Source organism: Apium graveolens, chromosome 5, assembly GCF_009905375.1.
Source record: "Apium graveolens cultivar Ventura chromosome 5, ASM990537v1, whole genome shotgun sequence".
Taxonomy (NCBI): Eukaryota; Viridiplantae; Streptophyta; class Magnoliopsida; order Apiales; family Apiaceae; genus Apium; species Apium graveolens.
In genome coordinates, this window is record NC_133651.1 from 225,478,712 (window position 1) to 225,505,547 (window position 26,836).

Sequence of the window (26,836 nt, forward strand, 5' to 3'; positions counted from 1 at the left end):
ACTGCACTAGCTACTTCTTAAACTCAACTTATGAAGACTTGGTTTGAATAAGTAGGCTGTCAAATGGAGAGCACGTGAAATTGCAGCTGTAGGGCATGTAAAAGGTTTAGAGAAAATCAGAAAATGCAGCATTTTTTAAATGTTCCTTTAATATCTTTCCTCTATTCCCGTAATATTATTGAAACAAAAAGTACTTAACTTTATACTCCTAATTTAATAACAAAACGAGTCATAATCTCAGCTTGTAATCAAGCTAATTAACACTTTCTGATTTGCTCCTGGCATAAATAGCACAAAAGCTAATTAGGCATGTAAGTAATAATGCTAATTAACCCAAAACTTATATAAATTAATTATATAATAATATGATAAGATAAATGTCGAAATTTAATTCGTAGAGATTTCATATTATTATGAGAAAAGTTATCATTTATAAAACATTTGAAAAAAATTTATAACAATATTTGGGGTTGAAACAATTTCCATAACAATAATAATTCATAAATCATAACTGGCACATATATACATGCGGAAACTACATAATACATGAATGTATTCCAATTTCCGAATTGAAAATTGTTGTTGCAGCTTCATAGCTCATTCGGTTCAATTTCATGAAAATTAATGGATCTCTTCGACTGGCAAGAATCCTACTCGTTTCTGCAAGGAAAAATAAACGCATTTGATTAATTCCAGGATTCGAGTCTTGTGTGGAGATAAATATATGCATGATTATTTTTTTAAAAAAATTCTAGTAATTGACGAAAAATAAATAAATTTGCAGACTTCTTGAGGGGAGGTCACAGGTGTCACAGTTAGATTTTAGGAACACTCAGAACTTGACAAGTTCTCGCTGAACAAAGTAAAATAATAAATAAAATTAGTAGTTTAGAAGGGTTGTAATCAACAAACTCAATAATTTAAAATGTAATAAAAAAATCCATGGCCTTTGTAGAGAGGTGCTTAATCATCTGCCTCCACTAATATATATAGCACGATCTCTCAATAGTTGATCATTAGCAGAAATCATTAGGAACATTTCATACAATCAAACATATAATGTATTGTGCACCACTTTAACAAGGCCAAAAAGTTGAACCACAAGAATTTGCCAATATAGGTTAAAAACCCAACAAGAAGACAATTAGAAAAACTAAGGAAACTGTTCTACTTTTTTGTATAGTTGAATCAATAAAAATTTAAAACTGGACCAAACTCGAACCGAGAAAATTAAATACGATGTTAGTGTATTAAACAAAACATACCTTGCGCTGCTGGCCGGCCTGACAAACTCTACCATCACCACCTTCCTTCCAATGCACTCGCCGTTCCCCCAACAAATCGTGATGAGGAGCCGTGTCACCTCTATTCGAACCTAAACAAATCTGCATTATCTTCTCGGCCGCCTCAGCCTCCGACTTGCTTTCCTTCATCAGCCGCTGCACCTCTGCCTTGGGCAATCTCATTTTCAACCTCACCGGCTGATCATTTTCCATGTCTCCTATTGCTCTCTCCAGGCCAATGCTGCTCTTTGGTTGCATCAACGTAAGATCCGAAACCGATCTTCTCGCTAGCTTCAGGCTCTCTAGTCTGTCTTTAGCGCTCATATTGATACCAGACCGCACTTTTCTCGTAACTCTTTCTTCTGCAACTTTGGGCAATTCTACTAGAAAGTAGAGTCTTTTGGGCTTAAGGTCCTGACAAAGGCCTAATGGTTTTGCTCGAATTCCGAAATGCTTAACAGCCTCGGAATCTAACAAAACGTACCCCGGGTAGTCCTTGGTGACTGCACCGGCTCGAATCGGAGTTTTTAACTTGATTGTCTCGCCATTAATTTTCATAATCTTTGTTCTCTTGTTTCCACCTAAGCTGTTACCCATCTCTAGATGCAGAGGTTTATATTTAGTGCGCGTCTGAAATGAACACAACATAAGCCTTTTGTAGCTAGGAATATATATAAGATTAGTACACAGAGCTAGAATATGTTGGCATGCAGTGGGTGGTGATAGTTAAGGATTGTCTTTAAGGGGGTAGTGACGTAGAAAACATGTTTCGGGCTAGCTCTTGGAGTCAAACAAGGCAGGCATGGTGCAAAGACAACATGCGAGTTCTCGCTCTCTTTTATTGGTTTTTTTATGAATTATCATGCATAACTATCAAATTATCATTTTCAAGTATTGTTATAGTATGGGATTAGATAGTTTCAAGTGATAAAACCTTATATTAGCTTTTGAGTTTCTAAGACACGTAAGACTAATTATCCAAACAAAATAAATTATTATCCTTACGATTTTGGATATTTTACGTGTCTAAAGTTTAAGATCCGAGCAATGTTAAAAAGCTTAAAATTACATAGTAGTGGTTATGATTTGAAGTGATACAAAACAAGGCGCGGGAGGAAGAAGAGAGGATGATTAGGTGATGATGCACATGAAATGTCTTTTTGGCCACTTAATCTTCCCTGAAAATGACATTGATACGAAAATCGTAATGTGAACTGAAGAAGTTGTTGCACATTCCATTTTATCATTTGACTTGCGGTGATTAAAGTTCGTTGTAAACTGAAATTTGAAAGTAATCACGAAGAAATCATTATTTTATCATGTAGACTTGTTTGACCTTTTAGCTTTTCGTTCAGCTCATCAAACTGGAAATAGTTCAATTATCACCAATCAAGAACAATGTAACTTGCTTAGGTCTCATCTTTCACGTTTTCCGTGCAAATTACATTTTTTTAATAAACGCCGGCCTGAATTTGACAAGAAAACCAAGCGACAAAATATGTGCAAATACACGAATAACAAAGAATCTTCTTGTTGGCAGCCTGCGTGCTGATTTTCTCTGCCCAGCCTCAGATAGGATGAGTGGTGCTAATACTGAGTTTCATCTCCAATTTAGTTTAGCGGATGTACTATCTGTCTATGAGCATTTAAGTTTCTGTAGTTAAGTGAAAGCTGGAAGACACATAGTGGATGCAAATACATGAATACAAATGTTCTTTTTGACAGTAGGATTTGCAAGCAAATAATATTTCTGTGTAAAATTTCCTGGATTACATGTGTAAAAACTACATAGGCAGTGTCTAGTCCGGCAACAAATGGTGTTTAGGTTGCATCTTGCCCTCTCCGTCCCTCCCAAATGTTTATTTTTGAGTTGGATACGGAGTTTAAGAAAAATGATAAAGTGGTGGAAGAAAGTTAAAAAAATGAGTAAAGTAATGGAACCGATTAATATTATATATATAAAGTGGGTATAATAAAGAGATATAGTGACGTAGTTATTTTAAAAATTATAAAAATTTTACTATTTTTGAAAATTTTTGAAATGTAAACAATTTGAAGGTGCATCCCAAAAAGGAACGTGTAAACAAATAGGAGGGACACAGGGATTATGTTTTAAGAGTAGTAACACATAGGGGCTTCTTTGGACACAATGAAGACAACTGTTAAAACTCAAAAGCATATTCTTGTTTCCAAGTACAAGAATCTGCAGTCCTGGTCCCAAACTTTTATCCTCTTGCTACAGCTGACACAAAGATTGTATCTGAAATTTGTTTTTAGCTAACTGAAAAAAAACTATATTAAATAAATCTATGCACTCAAAAAATTATGATAGAAAACTACAATGGTAAGAATGGCACTGGCCATTTTTCTTATGCCCTAGTCGTGCATACTTTCAACACGTAATGTTTCTGAGAAACAGAATAAATTAGTTGAAATATCTTGTAAAATTCATCATCAGGATTTCTCTAAAAAAAATTAATGAATTATCTGGTACCACTTGACCTGTCAAAGCTGTTTCGCTTGTAGATGCTCTAACAATGAAGTAGCTTTTCGCTTGGCCCTCTCGGTGCCACTCTTCACAAGCTCTGTCAGTGGTATAACCGCGCCAAGCCTACTTATGCACGCAAGATTCCCATTATCTCTCTTGCACAAAGAAAGTAGAATGGCAGCTGCATGCTCTTTGTTCCGAGGAAGACCTGTTCTCAAAAGATCAATCAATGCAGGTATTGTACTAGCTTGTACAATGGCAGCCTTGGCCTCTTGGTGACTAGCAAGAACAGACAGTATAGTCAATGCTTCGTCAACCATGCAACTGCTTGTATCTGTGAGCATCTTAAACAATGCGGCAACAATCCCAGCCCTGACAGCCCTACCTTTGTTTCCTTGATAAATACACAAATTAAATAAGGCTGCTGCAGCATCTTTCTTCCCTCTTGAGCTTCCATTTTGGAACAATAGCACCAAAGCAGGTATTGCACCGGATGCACCAATAATGATTTTGTTCTCATCAGCAAGAGACAAACTAAAAAGGGTTGCTGCCGCATTTTCTTTTGTTTCCATGCTTCCAGCTCTGAGGACTTGGACAATAGAAGGAATGGCACCGGCAAGCATTATGAGTCCTTTATTGTGTTCATATATAGAAAGGTTAAGGATGGAAGTAATTGAATTATTTTGAGTTATGCCATCATCAGAAGTCAGTAAGCTGACAAGAATTGGTATAGCTCCTGCTTCTCCAATTAGTATCCTGTTCTCTGTGCTTCTTTTGGAAAGTGATCGAATTTCACTTACTGCTGCCCTACATTCCTCAATTGATCGACTAGAGAGCTTACGAACAAGTGACTCAACAGCTGCTATCTCTCTGCTAACATCACTGAAAGTTCCATCACTTCTTTTTACTCTCCTACTTGTTAGTACTGTTGGCTGCTCAACATTGTTTGTTACACACCACTGAGTAATAAGACTTCTTAAAACATAGTTCGGGGTAAGAGTGAGATTTTGAAGTTTCTGTTGAGTTTTTGGACACTTGGTGTTGCCGCAATCTATCCACCTTTGTATGTAGGATCTCTCGTATGTCTGGACCAATAGATGAACATAGAATTAGAAAGGAATGGCTTGCATAATTGTTTTGTCAAAAATGTTTGGACTAGAAACATAAGGAACACATATATGAGATTCACATTTGTGATGCCTATCTTACCTGTCCTGTCGCCACTATAACAGGGTCTCTCATCACTTCGAGAGAAATGGGACATAAAAAATCATCAGGAATCACAGGAAAACTTGTTTTCTTATTCTCCTCCGAGTTTATTTCAGATGAGTTTTCACTTCGAGTAGCGTCGACGTTGTTTATTAAACAGGTATCAGAGGATGCAGAGGAGCTTTCCCTCCTCTCTAACCTATGAATCATCGGATCTGATCCATAATCCTTTGAAGAATTAGTTGTTGAAATGATTTCCACCTTTTCTGAACCTCCATGCTCAATGTTACCTGTACTCTCCCCATGTAAGCTCCCAATCAATCTGTTCCCTGGCTGCATTATATCAAGCTCTTTATCTAGTGGCTGTGATAATGCACGAGACAATCTACTAGAAGTTAGTGAACCACCATATCTCTCTGTTGCTCTTCTTAACTGTCCTCTTACCAAATCAACCTGAAAAAGAAAGAAAGAAAGGGATAGTGTCACAAACAAGCTCAAGCAACATATTAGTAACAGAAAGCTTTAAGCCTTTTCTCCGCCAAATCCATATAAGCTAATTGTACCTGTTCTCGTACTTCCTCTGAGATCTCCAATTGATCGTATGGAAAGTTTCTCAAGGCTCTCTCAAGTTTCCATGTCAGGCACTGAAACTGAAAGGCAATCTTCTTAGCAGCTCCTTCCTAAAATAAGAAACCAGACACTTATTAGAGAATAAAACAAGGACAACTCATGGGCAAACACGAATATGAAGAGAATAAGCCACCAAAATCATTTCCTATTTGTCAATATAAAGTATAAACAAAAGCGCAGCAACAAAAATCAATGTCCGAGCAACATAACATGCAACTAACATCTCAATAGGATATCTATAAACAGTCTAAAATTATCATAATCTACCACAATCTCTTCTATTAAACTTAAAAATCTCAGAAAAGAACTAATAAATCATGACCAGACTGTCTTCCCCCTCTTTCTAGTGTCAAGTAATTCAACAAACTTAAACTTAAACAAATGAAGGTGATAGTCCCAACAAAATAGTGCAAGAAGGGAAACAAATCAGCAATTAGATCAGCGTAAAAACAACAAGCACTGATTAAAAAAATCACACTTTGGACCAGAATCACTCAAGCCCCTTTAAATTTACATCGGTAAAACTATACACACTTAAATTCATAATCTAAATACTTATAATCATATTTGCTATGCAATTTAATAGTACAACAATACTACTAAATCTAAAATATTGGCACAAAACAAAAACAACACCTACTACTAAAACTAAAATATTGGCACAAAAAAGAAACAACACCTAATGTAACGTGTCGCGCTATATGGAGAACACATTTTAGCTAGGGGCAGAATACTGCCTATAAATATAAAACATGTATAGATAAATATAAGTTGTAGAGCAATAAAAATCATACAGCGGAGATCTTGGGATCAAAATCATCAGCATCAAAAACCAATCTTTTAGAAGCTTTAATCACCACCGTAAGATCAGACAAACAAGACGAATGAGATTCATCCAACGGCCTCAAATCGCCCTTAAAATCTCTAACTTCTTCAAGTAAATGAGAAAGGAGAGCAATTCTCCGGCCCAAATCTGAACAGTCTTTCTTAAATGGGCCTCCGAACCCATTACTCGAAACCCGATTAATATCTTGTATTAGACTCATAAGTGATTTTACGGCGCCGGAAATGATGGTGGCGTCTCCGCCGGCCATTGGGGGATGTAAGAAAACTAGGATGGGGTTGGGAGTGTTCAGACAAGAAGTGAGTTGGTGTTATTCATAAACTAGGATTCCATTTTATCTGATTATAAACGGGAACACGTAGGTAGTGTCCAAATGTTTAATTTCTTTATTTGGTTGATTGATTTTTATTATTTAATGCATAACTTTTTCAGATTTATTTCCCATAAACATGATTACATATTTGAAAAATCGAAATTAGTGAAATAGTAATCTGTGATTTATTGGTAATTTTTTAAAAAATCAAATGATCTCACTTATCGAACCAGTCAAAATGTTATTGATAAATTTATCGATAAATTTATCGACAAATTATGAAAAATCAACTGATTTTTTTAATCATAAAAAAAATATGATGTTATTTTTATTATTGCATTAATATGTCTTACAAACATTCCTTCTCGAAAGTTCTGACTTTTAAGATTAGCGAGAATCGAAATCACGTTTTTTTTTAAATTAACGAAACTCGAACTTAAATAGTCATGTCACTTGATATATGATATCAACTTGGGGTCAGAAATTGTTAGAAATATGTTGTGTACTTGATGATAACTTGAACAAAATACTTAGTGGATTTTATTTAAGTAATTTTGTAGTTTTGAACGAATGATCATTTCAATATCCGTCGAAAGAGTAGCTTATGTAATAATAAGTTTAGTAGCACATTCCTGCATATTATAATGCCTTAAAGAACTAGATGTTGCCGAATGTTTAACTCATGGTGACTACTAGTTTGTTATGCAAGATAGGTTGGTTAATTGTAACTATTAGATGCCTTGTAATCTTGTATAAATGAAATGGAGTTAACTGCCAAGAAAACAGTTTCAACGGATGATTCACATAGTTTTAACGGATGCTCAACTAAAGCTTCAACGGATGATTCATATAGTCTCAACGGATGATCAGCCACATTTTCAACTGATGATTCAATGAAGCTTCAACAGATGTTCAAATTGAAAAGAGTAGTTGACAGTGACTTGATAGTCACATGCGTTGATTGTATGCAAATGAAACGTGACAACCTATTTGCATGATTTGGGGAACAAAGAAGCATTTCCATTTCCATGCTAAATTGAAGATATTCAAATATGCTGGATAGAGAAATGAAGGAGCATGAAATTAGACTAGAAATATTTTGTCTTATTTGTTTGTCTTTTTATCATGTAACTTGGTGATATATAAGCCATATGTAGCAAGTAGAACTTTAAGAAATCTATCCAAGTTAGTAAGCAATTACTAGAGAAATAGATAAGGCAAAATCTATAAATAATTTCTTTGTTCTTGTAGTTCAACTTCTTAGCAGCTGTGTACAACATTGTAACACAGAGTTCTCTACTTAATATATATCTTTGGTGGAAAAGTGCAATCCACCAGAATGTTTTTAAATACTTGTATTTGATTAATTTGTGATATGATTTCTTTACTACTTTCATTCCGCACCATTTCTAGATCAAACACAGTTATATATTTATTAAAGAACTGTTCTTGAAATTGAAAAAGAAGCCAGAATTACATTCAACCCCCTTCTGTAATTCTTGTTTAGATTGTTTGGGAATAACAATTGGTATCAAAGCAAACTCCTGAAGAACAAAGAGTTTAAAGATCACAACAACTAACAAGATGAGCATAAAAGATGTTGGAGTAAACATTCCATTTCTGGACAAAGACAACTACCACCATTGGAAGGTGAAAATGCACCTGCATCTACTATCTCAAGATGAAATATATGTGGACTGCACTGAGAAAGGTCCACATGTCCCTATGAGAGCTGCTACAGGAAATGAAGTATCTATCCCAAAGCCTAGAGCAGAATGGTCTAATCCAGATATTGAATAAGTTCATAAGGATAAGAAGGTCATCAACATTTTGTTTAATGGTGTTGATGGTGATATGTTTGACAACATCATAAAGTGCAAAACTGCCAAAGAGGTTCAGGATACAATTCAATTTATATGTGATAGTAGTGAGCAGGTAAGGGAAAATATAATGCAACTCTTGATTCAGCAATATGAGCATTTTCATAGTGAAGAAAGTGAGTCACTCACTGGCATATTTAGTAGATTTCAAAAGTTACTAAATTCTCTAAAGTTGCATGGAAGAGTCTACCAAATAAAGGACTCAAACCTTAAATTCCTTAGATCTCTGCCAAAGGAATAGAAGTGTATGACAGTCTCATTAAGAAAATCTCAAGACTATAAGAAATTCACATTGGACAGACTGTATGAGATTCTAAAGACCTATGACCTTGAAATAGAGAAAGATGAGAAGTTGGAAAAAAGAAGAAAGAAAGGAGGATCCATTGCATTGGTTGCTGAGCAAGGAAAGGAGAAGGAGATAAAGGTTGAAGCTGTTGAATCTGCACTAAACCCTAGAGTTTGTGAAGGAAAGGGAAAACGGCTAGTAGCTGAACATGAAGACCGGCTTAGTCAAGATGACATGGATGACATAGATGAGCATATTACTTTTCTATCCAGGAGGTTTGCCAAGCTCAAATTCAAGAAGAATTTTGGAGCAGCCAAGTCAAACAAACGCATGGTTGATAAGTCTAAATTCAAATGTTTCAAATATGGCTTGGCAGGTCATTTTGCTAGTGAATGCAGAAAGTCTGATTCTGGTAAAAAGAAGTTTGATCCTGTTGATTATAACCAGAAATATTTTGAGTTGCTCAAACAAAAGGAAAGGGCTTTCATCACACATGAAAATGACTGGGCTGCAGATGGACTAGAAGAGGATAATGATACAAGCTATGACAATCTAGCATGGCCAAGTCAGATGAAACAAAAGTAAGTTTATCAAGTAATCAGGTAATCACCACTAATCTAGCACATTTATCTAAAGCTGAGTGTAATGATGCTATAAATGACATGTCTACTGAGTTATATCATCTGTGTGTTACACTCAAATCTCTCACCAAAGAAAACACTAAAATTAAAGAGAATAATTTATTTTTAAATGAAAGAAATAATAAGCTAGAGACTCAATTTGTTGAGTTTGAAAAATTGAAGATAGATTGCAAGATTGCCAAAGATGAATTGACTGAATTCTTAAAGAAAGAGGATATTTTAAGAAAGCAGCTTGAACAAGAACATGAAGTAATTAAGGCATGGAAATCATCTAGAGATGTCCATGCTCAAATTACTAAAGTTTAAGGTATAGAATCCTTCTGTGATGAAGCCTGAAAAAAGAGCAAGGAGAAACTAAATTCTAATTTTGTAGAAGGACTTTCAACGGATGTGGATTCGACAGATGATGAATGTTATCCGTCGAATGACCAAAAGGATTATCCGTCGAAAGACAAGGAATTACATCCATTGAGTAAGAGAAAGCCAGTTAGCAAAGCCAAACTAGCTAAGCTAAATGAGAAATAAGGATCAGTTTCTAAGAACTTTGTTCCAGGAGAAACAAGTCAAGTGAAACAGAACAAGAGAGTCAATGTAGGGCATCTGTCTATTAAGCAATTAAATGACAGATTGGAGAAAATTGAAGTGACAGCAGATTCTAAAAGGAAAAATAATAGAAATGGGAAAGTAGGAATTAACAAACATAACAACTACACCCCTGATAAATATGCACCAAGAAAAATCTGTGTTAAGTGTGGTAGTGTTAATCATTTTTCGGTTAATTGCGAACTTGCTATGCCTGCTCCCATGTCTGCACCTCCTTCATTTCCCAGTATGCCTACAATGCATGTGAATGTTATGCCTGCATATAATTTGACTGCACAGTTTGCTAATATGCCATTTGCACAAAGTCCTTACTATCACTACCACATAAATGGTCTATAACACACCAACCATCAATAATCACCCAGAACTACCACCAGATGTAAGTCAATTAAGTTAAATAAAGATGTTTCAAGTCATACAAACACGACATAACGTTTCATGCCTTCCAACTTGATTCTACTTAAATAAAAGTACATGCTTCAAGTTAATTCTACCGCCACACATAAACATATTTAAAAAGTACGACATATGGTTCTAATATCTCAAAAGATTTCTTTATAACTATGATATGCAAGATCAAGGACTGGAATTGCTTGCTCAAGTTGCATCACTTGGTGGCTGCTTGCTCAGCTCTTCAATATCAATCTGCAGCTCCGGATTCTTTTCCGCCAACTTGGACATCATCGCCTTGATACTGTCTCGAAGCTCTCGGACCTCTCGAACATTTCGATCCATTTTCTCTTCCATCTCCTGCTTAACTTCATCCCTGATCTTTTCAGTTAAACTTGACAAGTACTGATCTGAGATAGCTGATGCACATGATATGGAATTACCCTTTGGCTCCTTTTTTCGAATAAGTCTCCCTACTAAATAAGAGCGGTTGTGTTCCTTACCACCACAGACAATTTCATTAGAAGCATCAATATTGCCATTCTTGAGAATTTTCTTAACATCATCCTACAATAAGAAAAGTTAAAACAATAATATATAAAAATTGCAGCAAATATATTTAATTACTGAAAATTAAATATATTCTCGTTTAGCAACTTACAATCTTCTTTTCAATCATATCAGTAGGTAACTTATATTCTCGTTTGGCATCTCTTTTGCATGTTTTAACATAAACATCAGCATCTGATATTGGTACCACTGGTTCATCGGGTTTAGCAAGAATCTCCCTCTCAATTTCCTTGCATATATGAGAAAGAATTTGATTTAAAAATGGCGGAAATTTTAATAAACTGCGGAAACAACTATTGACAGGAAATTGATACAAATTATTAATAGATACAAATTATTTATTGGCTTCAAATATTGACAGATCTAAATTACCATTGATCCAGTCTAACCTACATATATACAACCTTCTATATTGACTTATCATAATCATCGAAAAAGTTCATAGTAATTGAAATTATTACTAGCATAAGATCATGTTAACTGATCCAGTAGTGAAACAAATATTTTGACTTACCATTTTATGGAAGACTTGGGCGAAACTCCTAGGCCCAACAGTATGTGTTTCTATTATCTTGTTTCGTGCATCTGCATTTTTTCTGGCCCTTTCCTGTATATGACACAATAACAAATTTAATCGGATGATTTGATTAATTACACGAAAAATCTAAGAAAAGATCTTAAAAGTAGAGGTTGGGTGAATAGATTTGTTACCTGGACTTTTTCATCACCCCAATAATTTAAAAATATCTTAAAATCTTTCAAAGGAACCTCCCTAGGCCTGTTTTGCAGCCTTAACTCATCAATATCATACTTACTGTAATGATTTTCTTGATGGAAGCTTTATACCCCTAACACTGTCTTTACTAACCCGCCAACATACTTGTGTTTGTGGAACTCACCCTTGCAATGCAAATGAAAGGTCATAAAGTCACCTCTCATCGTCCAATTATAAAATTCCAAAAATGCTTAGTTTATTGCACATACTAAACTTGTAATCTAATTTACTCAAAAAAAATAGGGAGCAAGAAAATTAATCAAAATATTAAAACAGTGAGCAAGAAAATTAAACAAAATATTAAAACAATGAGCAAGAAAATTAAACAAATTATTAAAACAGTGAGCAAGAAAATTAAACGAAATGGCAGTGACCAATTAGAATCAAGCATAATTCTTAAATTATACAAAAATAAAGATCATCAATTGCAAAAGGAAAAAAACCATTTGAATTCAAGCACAATCCTTAAAATAAACAATTCAGGTAAAAAACCCTAAATATTACAAGCTAACATATGTTAATTTTCACTTCTGGAATTCTCCGATCAGAATTTGTTTTGTTGGGACATCATCCCTGAACTAGCTCGCTTCATCATCTTGGTTTTCAATAATTGGAAAGCTCCTATCATGTGCAAACTGCCCATTTATGTCATCTTCACTTGCACTTTTCTCGTCGTGTGAATCATCGAACTCTGTTGACAGCTTCTTATTAGGATAATGAATATGATTTTCAACAGGATCTTGAATGTAAAACACTTGATGGACTTGTGTTAACATGACAAAAAGGTCATTTTTTTGAAAAGCCCTGTTAAAGTTTACTCGAGTAAAACCTAAAGAATCCTTCTCATCAGCATACCAGGTACACCTAAACAAAACCATATTAAAACAGCCCCAGTAGTCAACCTCAATTATTTCCTCAATCGAACCATAATAAATAACCTCCCCGGTGGTTGGTTTTTGGTCCTTTGCACTAGAGAAACTGGTGGTTAAGGCTGTTAGATAAACGCCGCTATTTTGTGTTATGCACTTATTATCTCTACTTTTCGTATGGAACCTATACCCATTTACTACATAACCTCTGAACCGTTTAGCTACTCGTTTAGGACCTATCACCAAGGACGCAATTTCCCTCAAACATTCTGTTTTTTTTCCAATTTCAGTCTTGAACCACTCGCAGACTTCATCTGTGTGTGTTCTTGCTCTTTTATACTTGTTCAACTTTGCATTTATGTCAAATAACGAATGATGTTTCCTACAATATAGAAATATACAGTATGTTATTATTTAAATTAAGTTAGTAATAATTACTCAAATTAACAGAATTTAACTAGGATTCTAGGACTTACTCAATTAGCCTCTACTTCCTTGTCATCATAGTTAAACAATATGTATCGATGAGCTGCAGTCCATATATCATCAGGCAATTGAAAAGATTTCCCTTTCTGGTTCCTCCCTGAAAGAATTGGATATCCACTGGTTTCATGATTTCTGATGCCAAACTCATTGGATGAACTGATTTCGTTATCGCCTAGAAATCTTGCACAAAATGTTACACATTCTTCTGCCAAGTATCCTTCCGCTATTGACCCTTCTGGATGACTCTTATTATGAACATATCATTTTAATTTACCTAGGTACCTCTCAATTGAGTACATCCATCTCTGGTGGACTGGACCACCAAGTTCAATTTCATTACATAAATGAACTGGTAAATGCACCATGCTGTCGAAGAAAGGAGGTGGGAAATTAATTTCAAGTCGGTATAATATTTCAATAATTTCCTTCTGCAGCTTCTTTACATCATCCACCTCAATTACCTTCAAACATATACCTCTAAAAAACTCACCAAGTCTTATTAACGGAATCGCAACTTCAGGCTTCAATGTTTTTCTCACAGCAATTTGTAGCAAATATTGCATAATGATATGTGCATCATGACTCTTGTACCCGACAACTTTCCTATCTTAGACAGATTTACTAATATTGGAAGCGAAACCGTCTGGGAATTTCACATTTTCCAAAACTGAACAAAATATGTCTTTCTCTTTATTTGTCATGTCGAAGTTTGCAGCCCTGATTTCAAGGTAGTTCCCATCAGTAGAGGTGGTCGGATGCAGGATCTTCCTTATACCCAATTCTTGCAAATCTAACCGAGCATTTACATGATCTTTTGTCTTACCACTAATATTTAATAAAGTATTAAGAATACTATCACATATATTCTTTTCTATATGCATGACGTCGAGATTATGTCGTATTGAATTTTCACTCCAATAAGGTAAGTCAAAAAATATCGATTTCTTATTCCAAGGATTAACGTCACAACTGACTTTCCGTTTCCCCTTCACCTTATCAAAAGTATTCTTGTAACCATCCAACAACCTCTTGATCATCCTTCCTGATAAAACTGTGGGGGCCTTCCCACTTATGATCTCCACTTATGATTGGAATCTGGGAATCGTCGATGGTTCATATAACACACCTTTCTACTATGTTTCAAATAAATTGACGATGTCTCATAATTGCATACAGGGCAAGCCATATATCCTTTAGTACTCCATCCCGATAATATTGCGTAACCGGGAAAGTCGCTTATTGTCCACAATACACTTGCCCTTAATACAAAATTCTGATTCGTCGCTGCATCAAAAGTTGTTACATCGACATCCCATAACTCTTTCAGCTCCTCCAACAAAGGCTGCAAATAGACATCGATACTATTTTCGGGATCAGTTGGACCTGGTATAAGTGTGGATAGAATCAAATTCTCCGGTTTCATATTTAGCCAGGGAGGTAAGTTGTAGTTCACCACAACAACGGGCCAGGTGCTATGACTGCCACTCATTGTACCAAATGGATTGAATCCATCAGAAGCTATACCTAATCTGACATTTCAATTTTATGATGAAAAAGTTGGATATTTGGCATCCATTGTCTTCCAAGCTACACCATCAGCCGGATGCCGTAACATTCCGTCCTTCTTTCGATCCACTACATGCCAGGTCATTAATTTTGCGAAATCTTTACACATATACATCCTCTGGAGCCTAGGTTTTAAAGGAAAATATCTCATAATTTTTGCCGGTATCTTGTTCTTTTTATCTTCTTCTCCTGTATCCCTCCACCTAGAGACACCACAGGTTTTGCATGAAACTTCATTCTAATTTTTACCCCAATATAATATGCAGTCATTAGGACATGCATGTATTTTTTGGTAGTCAAGTCCTAAATCCCTAATTACATTTTTAGCATAATTAAAAGAAATAGGTATCTCAACATCAGGAAATGCCTCTTTTAATAACTGTAACATGTCACCAAATACAGTTTGCGTAACCCCATTAAGACACTTCTAGTGGTACATCATAACAAGAAAACTTAATCGATAAATTTTTCTGGAACCATGATACAAGGACTTCTTCCCGTCTTCGACAAGGTGATAAAATTTCCTTGCATCTAAATTAGGTTCCCTATTGGTGTAAGTAAGGTTCAACATCTGATTAAGATCATCTTCAAACCCTATATTTGCTTCACAGTCCCTCAAATCAGTAAAACCCAAATTCGAGACATCGTATATCCACTTTACAACATCCAGGGAAGGACCCTTGCAAACAAGGTGATTATAGACAACATCCGGACACTACCACATCTTACCTTTACAATTACTACAAGGACACTTCAATTCGGCTCCGACTGCATATTTAGCCATCGCATTTTGATGAAATTTTTGACCCCATTAATATACTCTTCACTTGATCTCGACAGATTTATCCATATTTCCTCTGCCTCACTCATTACAACAGGTGAAACATTTACTATCTTTAGTTGTTAATTCCATATGCAACAAACATATATATATATATATACATATAAATATATTTACACTTACATATATTGTATTATCTAATCATAACCAAACTTAAAAATCATTCATCATCCAATTAGCGTTTCAAAACCCCTAAAATTAACAAATTATAACCCTAGAAAATTAGGGTTTACAAACAAAATATAAACCCCCCCAAAATTAGGGTTTATTAACACATTATAATTAGGGTTTGTACCTTTAATTTGTAACGGAGCTTGAAACGGAGCCTTTAGAACGGAGCTTCGAGCTGCGAAGCTTCGAGATGCGGAGCTTCGAAGGATGAGTGAGTGAGTGGGTGAGATGAATGTCTGAAATGTCTGAGCCTTGGATGCTGAGCTTCGAAGAATGAGTGAGTGAGATGATTTGTGAGTGAGTGAGTTTTTGTGAGATGAGTGAGTGTTTTTGTCAAAAATGAGTGCATTTTTTTGTTTTATTTGTTTAATATTTGTTTTATTTTGTGCGGGATCTTTCACAGAAGCAAATATTTCACAGAGCGGGATGTTTCCCCACTTTTTTTAAACATTTTTTCACTTTCTACGGCAACACAAAGAAAGGTGTTGGCATAGAACATCTAAGGAAACACGTGTTTGGTAATGATATTGCCATACATCATCCTTTTCAATTTTAAGCCACATAAGCCAACATTTTTCTTGGTAACATCATTTTTGGATGTTACTGTAGACCATTTATGTGGTAGTGTATGCTGCATTTAGTATGCCACAAATGCCATTTAGCATGCCATACTAGAATAACATGTTTGCACAGAATATGCCTTTCCATGTTAACCAGCTTGTGCATGATAATTCTGCAATGATGAATGGTTTTATGGGTTCTACTCTAGGGCTGAGCAAAATTGTAACACCCCCAGATCCGGGGTCGGGGATCCGGGTCGTCACGGTCTTTCTTTCCACAATATCACTTCACTTAATTAATAATAAACAACCTTATGCTGTGACCCCACACTAACACACACCACAACCCGTTATAGTCTCAGAGATGAAATTGAAATAAGTACAAGTCTTTGAATCCACAATTTAAAAGTTATTACAACCCAAAATGATTACTTGATAAATTTACAGTTAATTGCCATTATCTGCCACAAGTTATAATTATACATAATTGATTCTCAAAAATAGAATGCCTGATCTACCAATAGATCTACCTCTGCAGCTATAGCAGCCACAACATCATCGGGAAGACGCGGGACGCTTCCCACACGCTTGCGCTGGGTCTGCTGGAGTCTAGCCATCTTTCCTAACTATTGTTGTGTGATGAAGAAATAAAGCAAGAGTGAGCCTTACAGCTCGCAAGATAATATATAGTGATAACAATAATATAAGTATCTAAATGGATACTTACTAGAATCTTTTATCATGTGTAAGATAATTACTTACTAGATATAAGTAAAAACAAGGGATGAAGTTACCAGATACTTCACTACACTTATATAATTTATAAAGCTACTTGAACTACCACTGTTCAAAGTATAATGAGCTTTCAACAGTTCATCACATAGATGAGACTACAAGACAAGATTTGAATAGATTAAATCTTTGAAATATTATTAAAGGAAATGAAGTTATGATATACTTCATTAAGTTCTGATATATATATATATATATATATCCACATATACATCTTCTTTATACATTTCCTGAAAACCTCTGTCATGTAAAGTATGAACAGAGTTTGAAACATCCAATGAATTTTGGAAAGGAAAAGAATTTTGGCAAAAACTAGATATCTTGCTGATCAGGCAAAGATACCAATAAGTAACCTTTTATACTAGTAGATGGACGAATTCCCCACTGGTCATCACCCTGGTCGCAATAGGACCTTATGCTGGACTGCCACTCAGCCACTTATGCATTTGATGGACTCCCACTGAGCCACTTACACTACCATGGACGCCCACTGAGCCCATGTTGCTTATGCCGACTCGATAGATGGACTTACTTCCCGAATGTTGGGTAAGTAATCAATTCATTTACCAAAACTGCAACCTCGTTGCGAATATGAAATACACCACAGAGCCGGATCCCTCAGGTTTTGAGCGAGTATTTAAATCCCCTTTAAAAGGAAGATCTTAAATATAAAAAAATGAGTTTTGGGATCCGCTCTAACTTTTAAAAATCATTTTGAAGACTCGAAAATACTTTAAAGAGTGTTTGGAGTAATGCTGATTTAATGAAGTAAACCAGCCCCAATATATTAGAAAATATCTTAATATTATTATTTAAATAATATTCTCATAAAGATAATCCTTATAAAAATAATCGAAGTAGAAGTATTAAAACTTATACTTGAAATGGATATTAAATAACCAAAGATATACTTATATAAAAGTACTATCTTTATTTGAATAATCGAAAATAAGTTTGATTATTGACACCTTATTCTTTAATAAAATAAAGAATATATTTCAGTAATAAGCGGAGTCATAATATCTCGAATGAATATTATAAATAATATTCATAAAATAAAGGAGTCATACATCCTCGAATGAATATCCAAGTAATATTCAATAATAATATAAAGGAGTCATAAGCCCTCGAATAATATTCGAAATAATATTCAATAAATAATATAAAGTTATCGAATAACCCTTATTCGATTAATAGTTTTGAAAACTATAACCATATATATATATATGAATATATATATATATACATATATACAAAATCTACTCGGGATCCTCGACTCCCGGTTTTAGAAAGTGTTTTCATATTTTGGGTCCCTATAATAAGGGTATATGCAAATTACCGCTATCCTCTAGCATAGGTATTATCAACTGAACCAACAGATATATATATGGCAAGAATACGAAACAGGCATGCATATGTACCATATAACATGCTACAATATATCGCAACATTTGCTAATTAACCAACATGCATCTACTGCAAGATAATGCATATACATATATACATCACAACAACAGTATAACGGGTAGAAAACTTGCCTGAGCGACTTGGGGTGATAAAAGGCTCGGGACGAGTCTGGTAACCTATAAACAACAAGTAAGTTGGAATTAAACCAAAGTCACTTGTAAATCTATACTTTAACTAACTTAGACTCTAACGCTTGTTTTGCGCTTACTGATTCTCTTAAGTCACTCGGGTACCCTCGGCTCTACCATTTTTAATAATTTAACCTTTATGAGTTTTAAGGTGATTCCTTCGCGAGTGTCTTACCAACTGCCTAACACACTTACCATAAATGTTTCATACATTAATTAACCCTTTTTGGTCTTTAACCTATGTTTCAAAGTAAGGCGAGGGGAAAAGTTTCGTTCACGAAACGCCGTTACTTGAAACGGTCGTTTCTCCTAAACCGTGCATCGGAATCGAACGAACTACATATCAAAACGAAGCTCGTAACACGAGCTATCTAGACATGGCAATGGTCATAATCTAGCAGGGGGTTCTCGGGTCCTAATGTTATGCACAAAAACAGTCTAAAGAAAATCGGACGTTACGACGGCTATGTTTACGCGATTTCCCAATTTTAAACTATTCAAAACCAACCACAATTCAACCTCAAATCAAACACACAACCAACATCCATCCTTATCACATCATAACAGCCCCAATCAATTCAATTCCAACATTTATACTTATGCCTAAGCTTAAATTTAACTATACTTAAGTTCTTTTAATCAAAACAACAAGATTTACCATTCCATTTCAATACTACTTCAACCCAAACTCTAAACCACAAACATTAAGCTACAATATCACCATAATAATCAAAATCATCTTATTAAACATAGGAATCTAGGGTTTGGAGATGATATACCTTCCTTGAAGTGGTGGGAGGAGCTAAGAAGCCTTAAGAAGCTTTGAGAAGTCTTAGGAATGCTTGGATCTTAAAGGAAAACAAGAAAAATTTCAAGTTAAAAACTTGAAAACACTATTCATTGTCTTCTTCATTGATTTAATGAAGAAGATTGAGAAAGAATTGATGGCTTAAACTCATGATATAGCCCTAACTATGCATAAGGATGATTAGGGATTAACTCACCAATTTAGGAAGCTTGGATCTTTGATTTTGAAATTTCTTGCCTTTAAAATGTCAAAAAGCCGAGAGCAATGAAGAACAATGCCTTGGTTTCTTTTTTGATTTTGATGAAGAATGAATTATTTGGCTTGGTTGATTGGTTTTGTGTTTGTTTTAGTTAATTACCTATTTGCCCTTAATTTTGTGTGGTTAAAAATCCACCACATCTCCTTCCTTCCCATGTCATGCCTATGTCATGTTATGATGTCATCTTTCCCTCCTTGTCCTCTTCTCATTGGTTGGGTGACATCACTCTCTCTAATCCCTTTGATTAACTTCCTAATTATTTGCCTAATGACCACTGATCTGTTATACGGTTCGCTTAACTTTCGTTTTCGTTTATCGTTTGAAGGATCATACCCGGGATCTTATTACTTAGGTTCCCTTAACCTTTCTCAATACATTATATTCCTTTTTATGATCCTCTATTAAAATCCTTTAATTTAAATCCTTTTTATCCTGTTACCTTATACTCAATTCTTTCCGTATCTAGTGTATTTCCGGGAAAAACCAAAGTGTTCGGAATTGGATTCTGGCGATCTTTACATACACTCATATACCATATAGAGTACTAATAAAATCTCAGAATATCCATAATAGAACCCCTACATAGTGTGGCATGAAAAGTTTTCTCATTCAGCTAAAACACTATTCACAAGGGTTACAAAAAGTTGAAAATTTTGGGGGTTATTACAAAAACCGAACCGAAACCGAAAAACCGAACCGAACCGTGCTAATTCGGTTCGGTTCGGTCCTAAATTTTTCAAAAATTCGGTCTATTCGGTCCGGACCGAATAGACCGAATTTAAATTCGGTTCGATTCGGTTCTTTTCACAAATATTTCGGTCCGGACCGAATAGACCGAATAAACCAAATCATAAATACTATAATTTTGTATTATATATATTTTACATATATCTTAAAAATTATAATCAAAATTTTTAATTTGTAATTATATTTATGGAGTATTAGAATTCTACATATCACATTACTTTAATTATATTTTAAAATTTATAATTTGTGATTTAATTTATAATGCAATTTTATTTTTGAAAAAAATTTCGGTCTATTCGGTCCAAAACCGGACCGAACCGAATTATTTCGGTTCGGTTCGGTCCGGTCCATAATATAACTTCGGTCCGGTTCGGTCCAAAAAAAAATGACTATTCGGTTTTTCGGTCTATTCGGTTCGGTCCGGTTTTGGACCGAACCGACCGAATGCTCAGCCCTATTCTACTCAATTGACTAAGGAAGAATTTCAAATGGCTAAGTCAAATGAGGAAAAGCCCAAGAAACCTAAGAAAAAGACTGACAAAACAGGACCCAAGGAAACTTGGGTACCAAAATCAACTTGATTTGACTTTGTTATGTGCAGGGAAACAGAAATAATCTTTGATATTTGGATAGTGGGTGCTCAAGGAACATGATTGGAGATGCTACCCTGCTCACTGAGTTCAATGAGAGAGCTGACCCAAGTATTACTTTTGCAGATGACAACAAGGGTTATACTGTGGGATAAGCTTGATTTCAAAAGATAATGTCATCATTGAGGAAGTTGCCCTAGTGGATGGACTCAAGCACAATTTGTTGAATATCAGCCAGCTTTGTGATAAGGGCAACTCGTAAACATTTAATTCTGAAGCCTGTGTTCTGACCAACAAGAAAAGCAACAAAGTGGTTCTCACTGGGGTGAGAAAAGGAAATTTGTATTTAGCTGACTTCAACTCATCAAATGCAAAATATGTCATTTGTCTATTTAGCAAGGCAAGTCAAGATGAATGTTGGTTATGGCACAAGAATATGTCTCACCTTAACTTCAAGACTATGAATGAGCTGGTCAGAAAAGATTTGGTAAAAGGTATTCCTCAAGTGGAATTCTCAAAGGATGGACTGTGTGATGCATGTCAAAAAGGAAAGCAGATCAAGGCATCATTCAGAAAGAAGCTTGATTCAACAATTGAAGAACCTTTGCAATGACTGCACATGGACTTATTTGGACCAGTCAATGTATTGTCCATCTCAAAGAAAAGATATTGTCTGGTAATTGTGGATGATTTCTCAAAGTTCTCTTGGACATATTTTCTCAAATCCAAAGATGAAGCTAGTGAAATCATCATCAATCACATAAGACAAGTCAACAATCATCTTGATTTTAAAGTAAGAAGGATCGGGAGTGACAATGGAACTGAGTTCAAGAATTTTGTGATGAGATCATTTTGTGAAGAGAATGGGATCATGCATGAACTTTCAGTAGCAAGAACTCCACAAAAAAATGGAGTGGTGGAAAGAAAGAACAGATCTCTTATTGAAGCTGCAAAAACAATGCTGGAAGAGTCAAAGTTACCAACATATTTTTGGGCAAAAGCTGTAAATACTGCATTCTACACTCAGAATATTTCTTTGGTTAATCAAGCAAAATGCATGATTCCCTACCATTTGTTCAAGAATAGGAAGCCAATATTAAACTTTCTTCATATCTTTGGCTGTAAGTTCTATATCTTAAGGAATCAAACTGATCAAAATGGAAAATTTGATGCCAAAGCTGATAAAGGCATCTTTGTTGGATATGCAGTTGGGAAAGCATATAAAGTCTACAATCTCAGAACCAATATTGTTATGGAATCTGTACATGTTGTGTTTGATGATAAAAAAGGACTGCAAGATGGAGATTTCATTAAAAGCCTCAAATTTGACATTGTTGAGATGATTTGTCAAGATAGTGATGATGAAAGTGATCAAGAACCAATATCTAAGGACAATGCAGAAAAGTCTACAACTAATGAAGTACATGGTTCAACATCCGTCAAAAGACCAAGTGCATCATCCATTGAAAGACAATCTGCATCATCCATCGAAAGGCAAAGAACAACATCCGTTGATCCATTAATAGGAGTTAAAAGCCAAGTTAGATCACAATCATAAAGAACCCCAACTTCCAGTCAAAGATCCACAAACTCAGGGGGGGTTTCTTCTAATCAAAACTTTGTCACACATCAAGACAATAACGAGGCCTCTTCATCTAGAGCTAATCTACCACAACAGAGAAAATGGACTAGAGATCACCCATTTTAATTAATCATTGGTGATGTATCTTCAAGGGTGCAAACAAGAAAAGTAACTCAAGAAGAATGTCTTTATAACAACTTTCTATCTCAGGAAGAACCTAAAATGGTAGAAGAAGCTCTGTTGGATCCTGATTGGGTCTTAGCTATGCAGGAGGAGCTAAACTAATTTTAAAGGAATAAAGTATGAAAGATGGTACCCAAACCTAAAGGAAAGAATCCTATTGACACCAAGTGGGTATTCAGAAACAAGATGGATGAAAATGGTATAGTAGTGAGGAACAAAGCTAGATTGGTTGCTAAAGGCTATTATCAATAAGAAGGAATAGATTTTGATGAAACTTTTGCTCCTGTTGCAAGACTTGAAGCCATTAGAATTTTCTTAACCTATGCAGCCCATGCTAATTTCAAGGTCTATCAAATGGATGTCAAAAGTGCCTTTCTGAATGGAGATTTGGAGGAGGAAGTCTATGTCAGTCGGCCTCCTGGTTTTGAAGATCCAAATTTTCTAGAATATGTCTACTATCTTTTGAAAGTACTTTATGGACTGAAGCAAACACCTAGAGCCTGGTATGACACTTTGTCAAAGTATCTCTTTGAAAATCATTTCACCAGAGGTACTGTTGATAAAACTTTATTCTTTAGAAATGTTAATGACTCTAGTATACTTTTTCAAATTTATGTAGATGTTATTATATTTGGCTCTACAGATGAAAAACTTTGCAAAAAGTTTTTCAAATTGATGCAAAGTAAATATAAAATGAGCCTGATGGGAGAACTAACTTACTTTCTTGGTTTACAAGTTAAGCAAGTTAGTGATGGAATATTCATTAGTCAAACCAAATATATTTATGGATTGCACATCTGTAAAAACTCCCATGGGCAATGCAACTAAACTTGAAATAAACATTACTAAAAAGTCTGTGGATATTTCAAGCAATAGAGGCATGGTTAGTTCCCTTTTATATTTAACAGCTAGTAGGCCAAATATAATGTTTGCTACTTGTCTTTGTGCTAAATTTCAGGATGATCCTACAGAATCTCATTTAGTAGCTATTAAGAGAATTTTCAGATATCTCAAAGGAACACCAAAACTTGGCATTGGTATCCTAGAAATTCTGGTTTTGATCTAACTGGTTATTCAGATGCAGATTATGCAGGTCGTAAAATTGATAGAAAAAGTACAACATAACCTGTCAATTTCTAGGAAATAAGGTAGTATCCTCATTCAGTAAAAAGAAATAAGTTTCTATTTCTACAGCTAAAGCTGAATATATTACTGCTGGTAGTTGTTGTGCACAGATTTTATGCATGAAAAATCAACCGTTGGACTATGGTCTACAGGTGAATAAGATTTCTATTATTTGTGATAACACAAGTGCCATTGCAATCACTGAAAATCCAGTACAGCATTCAAGGACCAAGCACATTGACATCAGATACCATTTTATTAGAGAGCATGTTATAAATGGTACTGTGGAACTTCATTTTGTTTCAAGTGAAAAACAACTTGTAGACATCTTTACCAAGCCACTTGATGAATCTATCTTCACTAGGTTGGTAAGTGAGTTAGGTATGCTTAATTATTCTTAATCTATTTTGATGTCTAAGCAAATTGATATGCAGCCAGAGTAAAAGTTGATATTTCCTGTCAAAGATAAAATTTTGGCTAAGTCAGAATTTATATCTCGAAGGATGTTCATTATCCGTTGAAAATGAATATCCGTTGAATCTTATCATCCATCGAAGTATCAATTATTACTCTGGGTACTTTTATCATTATCCGTCGAATTGCACTCAATCTCAGCCGTTAATTTTAAGCATTATCCGTCGAATTTACTTATAGCCTGTATGTATATTTCAATGGATAATCTTAGAATTTTGACAATTTTCTTTATTTTTAAACGGCTATTTTGGGCTAATTTGATCGGTTACTTTATTTTACTTTTTACTTTTTGACAGTTTATTTCTGAGAAAGTATATAAGCTAATTTTATTTCTATTCTTTACTTCTATCTTTATCAAGCGATTTCCCCAACTCTTTTTTCTCCAAAGCAAAATCTTTTTCTCTCTGCAAATTACTCTCATTCTCAGCAATGGCACTAGTAGTCAAGATCATGTCCCAATCTGGGTTTGTGTATGAAAAGAACAACTTCGTCGCACTAGTGAATAATGAGATTTCTGCTTCTGAAGATTACTACAAAGTGATGGATTTCATTCAAAGTTGCAAACTGAAGTATGCTATGCTAAAGTCTCATGTTATCTACTGTGAATTGGTTGAAGAGATATGGACCACTGCTGTTTACAACTGAAGTGACAAAACCATTACCTTTACTCTCAAAGGTACAAATTACTACATAAACAGTGATATAATTCGTGCCTATTTTCAATTTCCTGAGAATAATACACTAACTACACACACATACACAAATGTGAGCTCTATGCTCAGTTCCATGGGCTATGCCTTTGACCCCACCAAGCTAGGTGATGTTGGAAGAAAAGGCCTCCGAAAGGAGTTGAGCTTTCTCTGTGATTCCTTTAATAAAGTATTTTCTGGAAAAATTAGTAATTTTGATGTTGTGACTTACTCCCTTGTAAACATGTTATATATGCTGCTTAGTGATAAGTATCATAACTTTAGTGAGTCTGTCTTGTTTGAATTAGGTTTTAAGCTAGGGACATTAAGAAAAGATCTAAAAACATATATTATGCTAGATTCTTTATGTTACTGGCTAACTTTGTTTCTGAAGATCTTATCATTGAGAACCCAACCAACAAGCTTGATTGTTGGGTTCAAGAAAGAAGGGTTATTGCTGACTTGAACAGGGCAAACAACCTCAGTGAGGTTCCCCTTGTTTACATGCTAATCATGGAACAACCTCAGGTAAGTGAGGTAAATATTTTTGTCCCTACTACTTCTCAACAACCTATCTCTTTGCAATCAACTATGGCCATGACACCTATGAAAGTGACCAAACAGGTGCCTACCCAAGCCACAAAACCAAAAATTTCAAAATCCAAGTAAAAGAAAGCCCCCTCTAGTTTCTCTCAAAAGAAGCTAGTTGTAAAATCCACTAAAAACCAAGAGGGGAGTGTGAAGGGAAGTGATTCTGGTGAGGGAAAGGGTGAACATAAAAGAAGCCTTAAGAATAAGGATGGAGAGGTGTGTGTAACAAAAAATAGCCACACTGCAGTTTCCCAACAAACTGTAGTGATTAATAAGGATATAAGCTCATTACTAGTTTCATCCTCCCAACAGGATGTTACTATTGAAACAAGCTCTCAACCAAGAGAACATGCCAAGAGGGTTAGGGACACAAGATCACCCCAAACTTATCCTAGAAAGAAGAAATCCAAAACACTTGGGGATACACAGGGGTACACACAATGTGCAAACTGTAGTCAAAGACTCAGTTGCAGCACCTTCTCAAATTCAGATTGATATGGCTCCTGTAAATGTAGAGTTATAGCCAAAATCTTTAGTGATAGAAGCACCTCACACACAAAACTCACCCACAAATTCTATGGATGTGGAAATCTTTAACTCTCATAGAGAAGCCAAAATCTACAGCAAGTGAGCATCATCGTTTAGATGATTTGTTGGCTCACTTGCCTTTTCTTTCTGATTCTACTAAGAAATCTGTGCAAAATCTCGAATCAATCACCACAGATTCTACAGTAGTCTCTACTCCAAACTCTGTCATTTCTACTATCTCGACAGATATTGTTTATTCGTTGACTAGTGATTGTATCTCGACGGATGTGCTTAACAACAATCATCCGTTAACACTTTCAACTACTGCTTCGACGAATGTTTCTCATCCGTTGACAATCATTGCACAACTTGAAATCTCAACTGTTATCACAAGTGTAGATGATTTAGTAGTTGTACAATCACTCTTAGGATTAAGGGAAGGGGTGAACATAGTGAGAGGCTGAGTTG

At 35.1% G+C, this 26,836-nt stretch overlaps 2 protein-coding genes across 2 annotated transcripts; both read right to left on the reverse strand.

Moving 5' to 3' along the window:
* Positions 1-470: 470 nt before the first annotated feature.
* LOC141724895 (uncharacterized protein At1g66480-like) lies at positions 471-1,939 on the reverse strand. Its single transcript, XM_074527193.1, has 2 exons — positions 1,266-1,939; positions 471-660 (listed from the first exon to the last, which is right to left on the reverse strand). The coding sequence occupies exons 1-2, from the start codon at positions 1,929-1,931 to the stop codon at positions 622-624; spliced, it is 705 nt and encodes a 234-aa protein (XP_074383294.1). The 5' UTR covers positions 1,932-1,939; the 3' UTR covers positions 471-621.
* Positions 1,940-3,578: 1,639 nt separating this feature from the next.
* LOC141724896 (U-box domain-containing protein 11-like) lies at positions 3,579-6,782 on the reverse strand. The gene is made up of 4 exons (XM_074527194.1): positions 6,405-6,782; positions 5,544-5,660; positions 4,981-5,433; positions 3,579-4,856 (listed from the first exon to the last, which is right to left on the reverse strand). Exons 1-4 carry the CDS (start codon positions 6,702-6,704, stop codon positions 3,789-3,791), a joined length of 1,938 nt encoding a protein of 645 aa, XP_074383295.1. The 5' UTR covers positions 6,705-6,782; the 3' UTR covers positions 3,579-3,788.
* Positions 6,783-26,836: the final 20,054 nt, after the last annotated feature.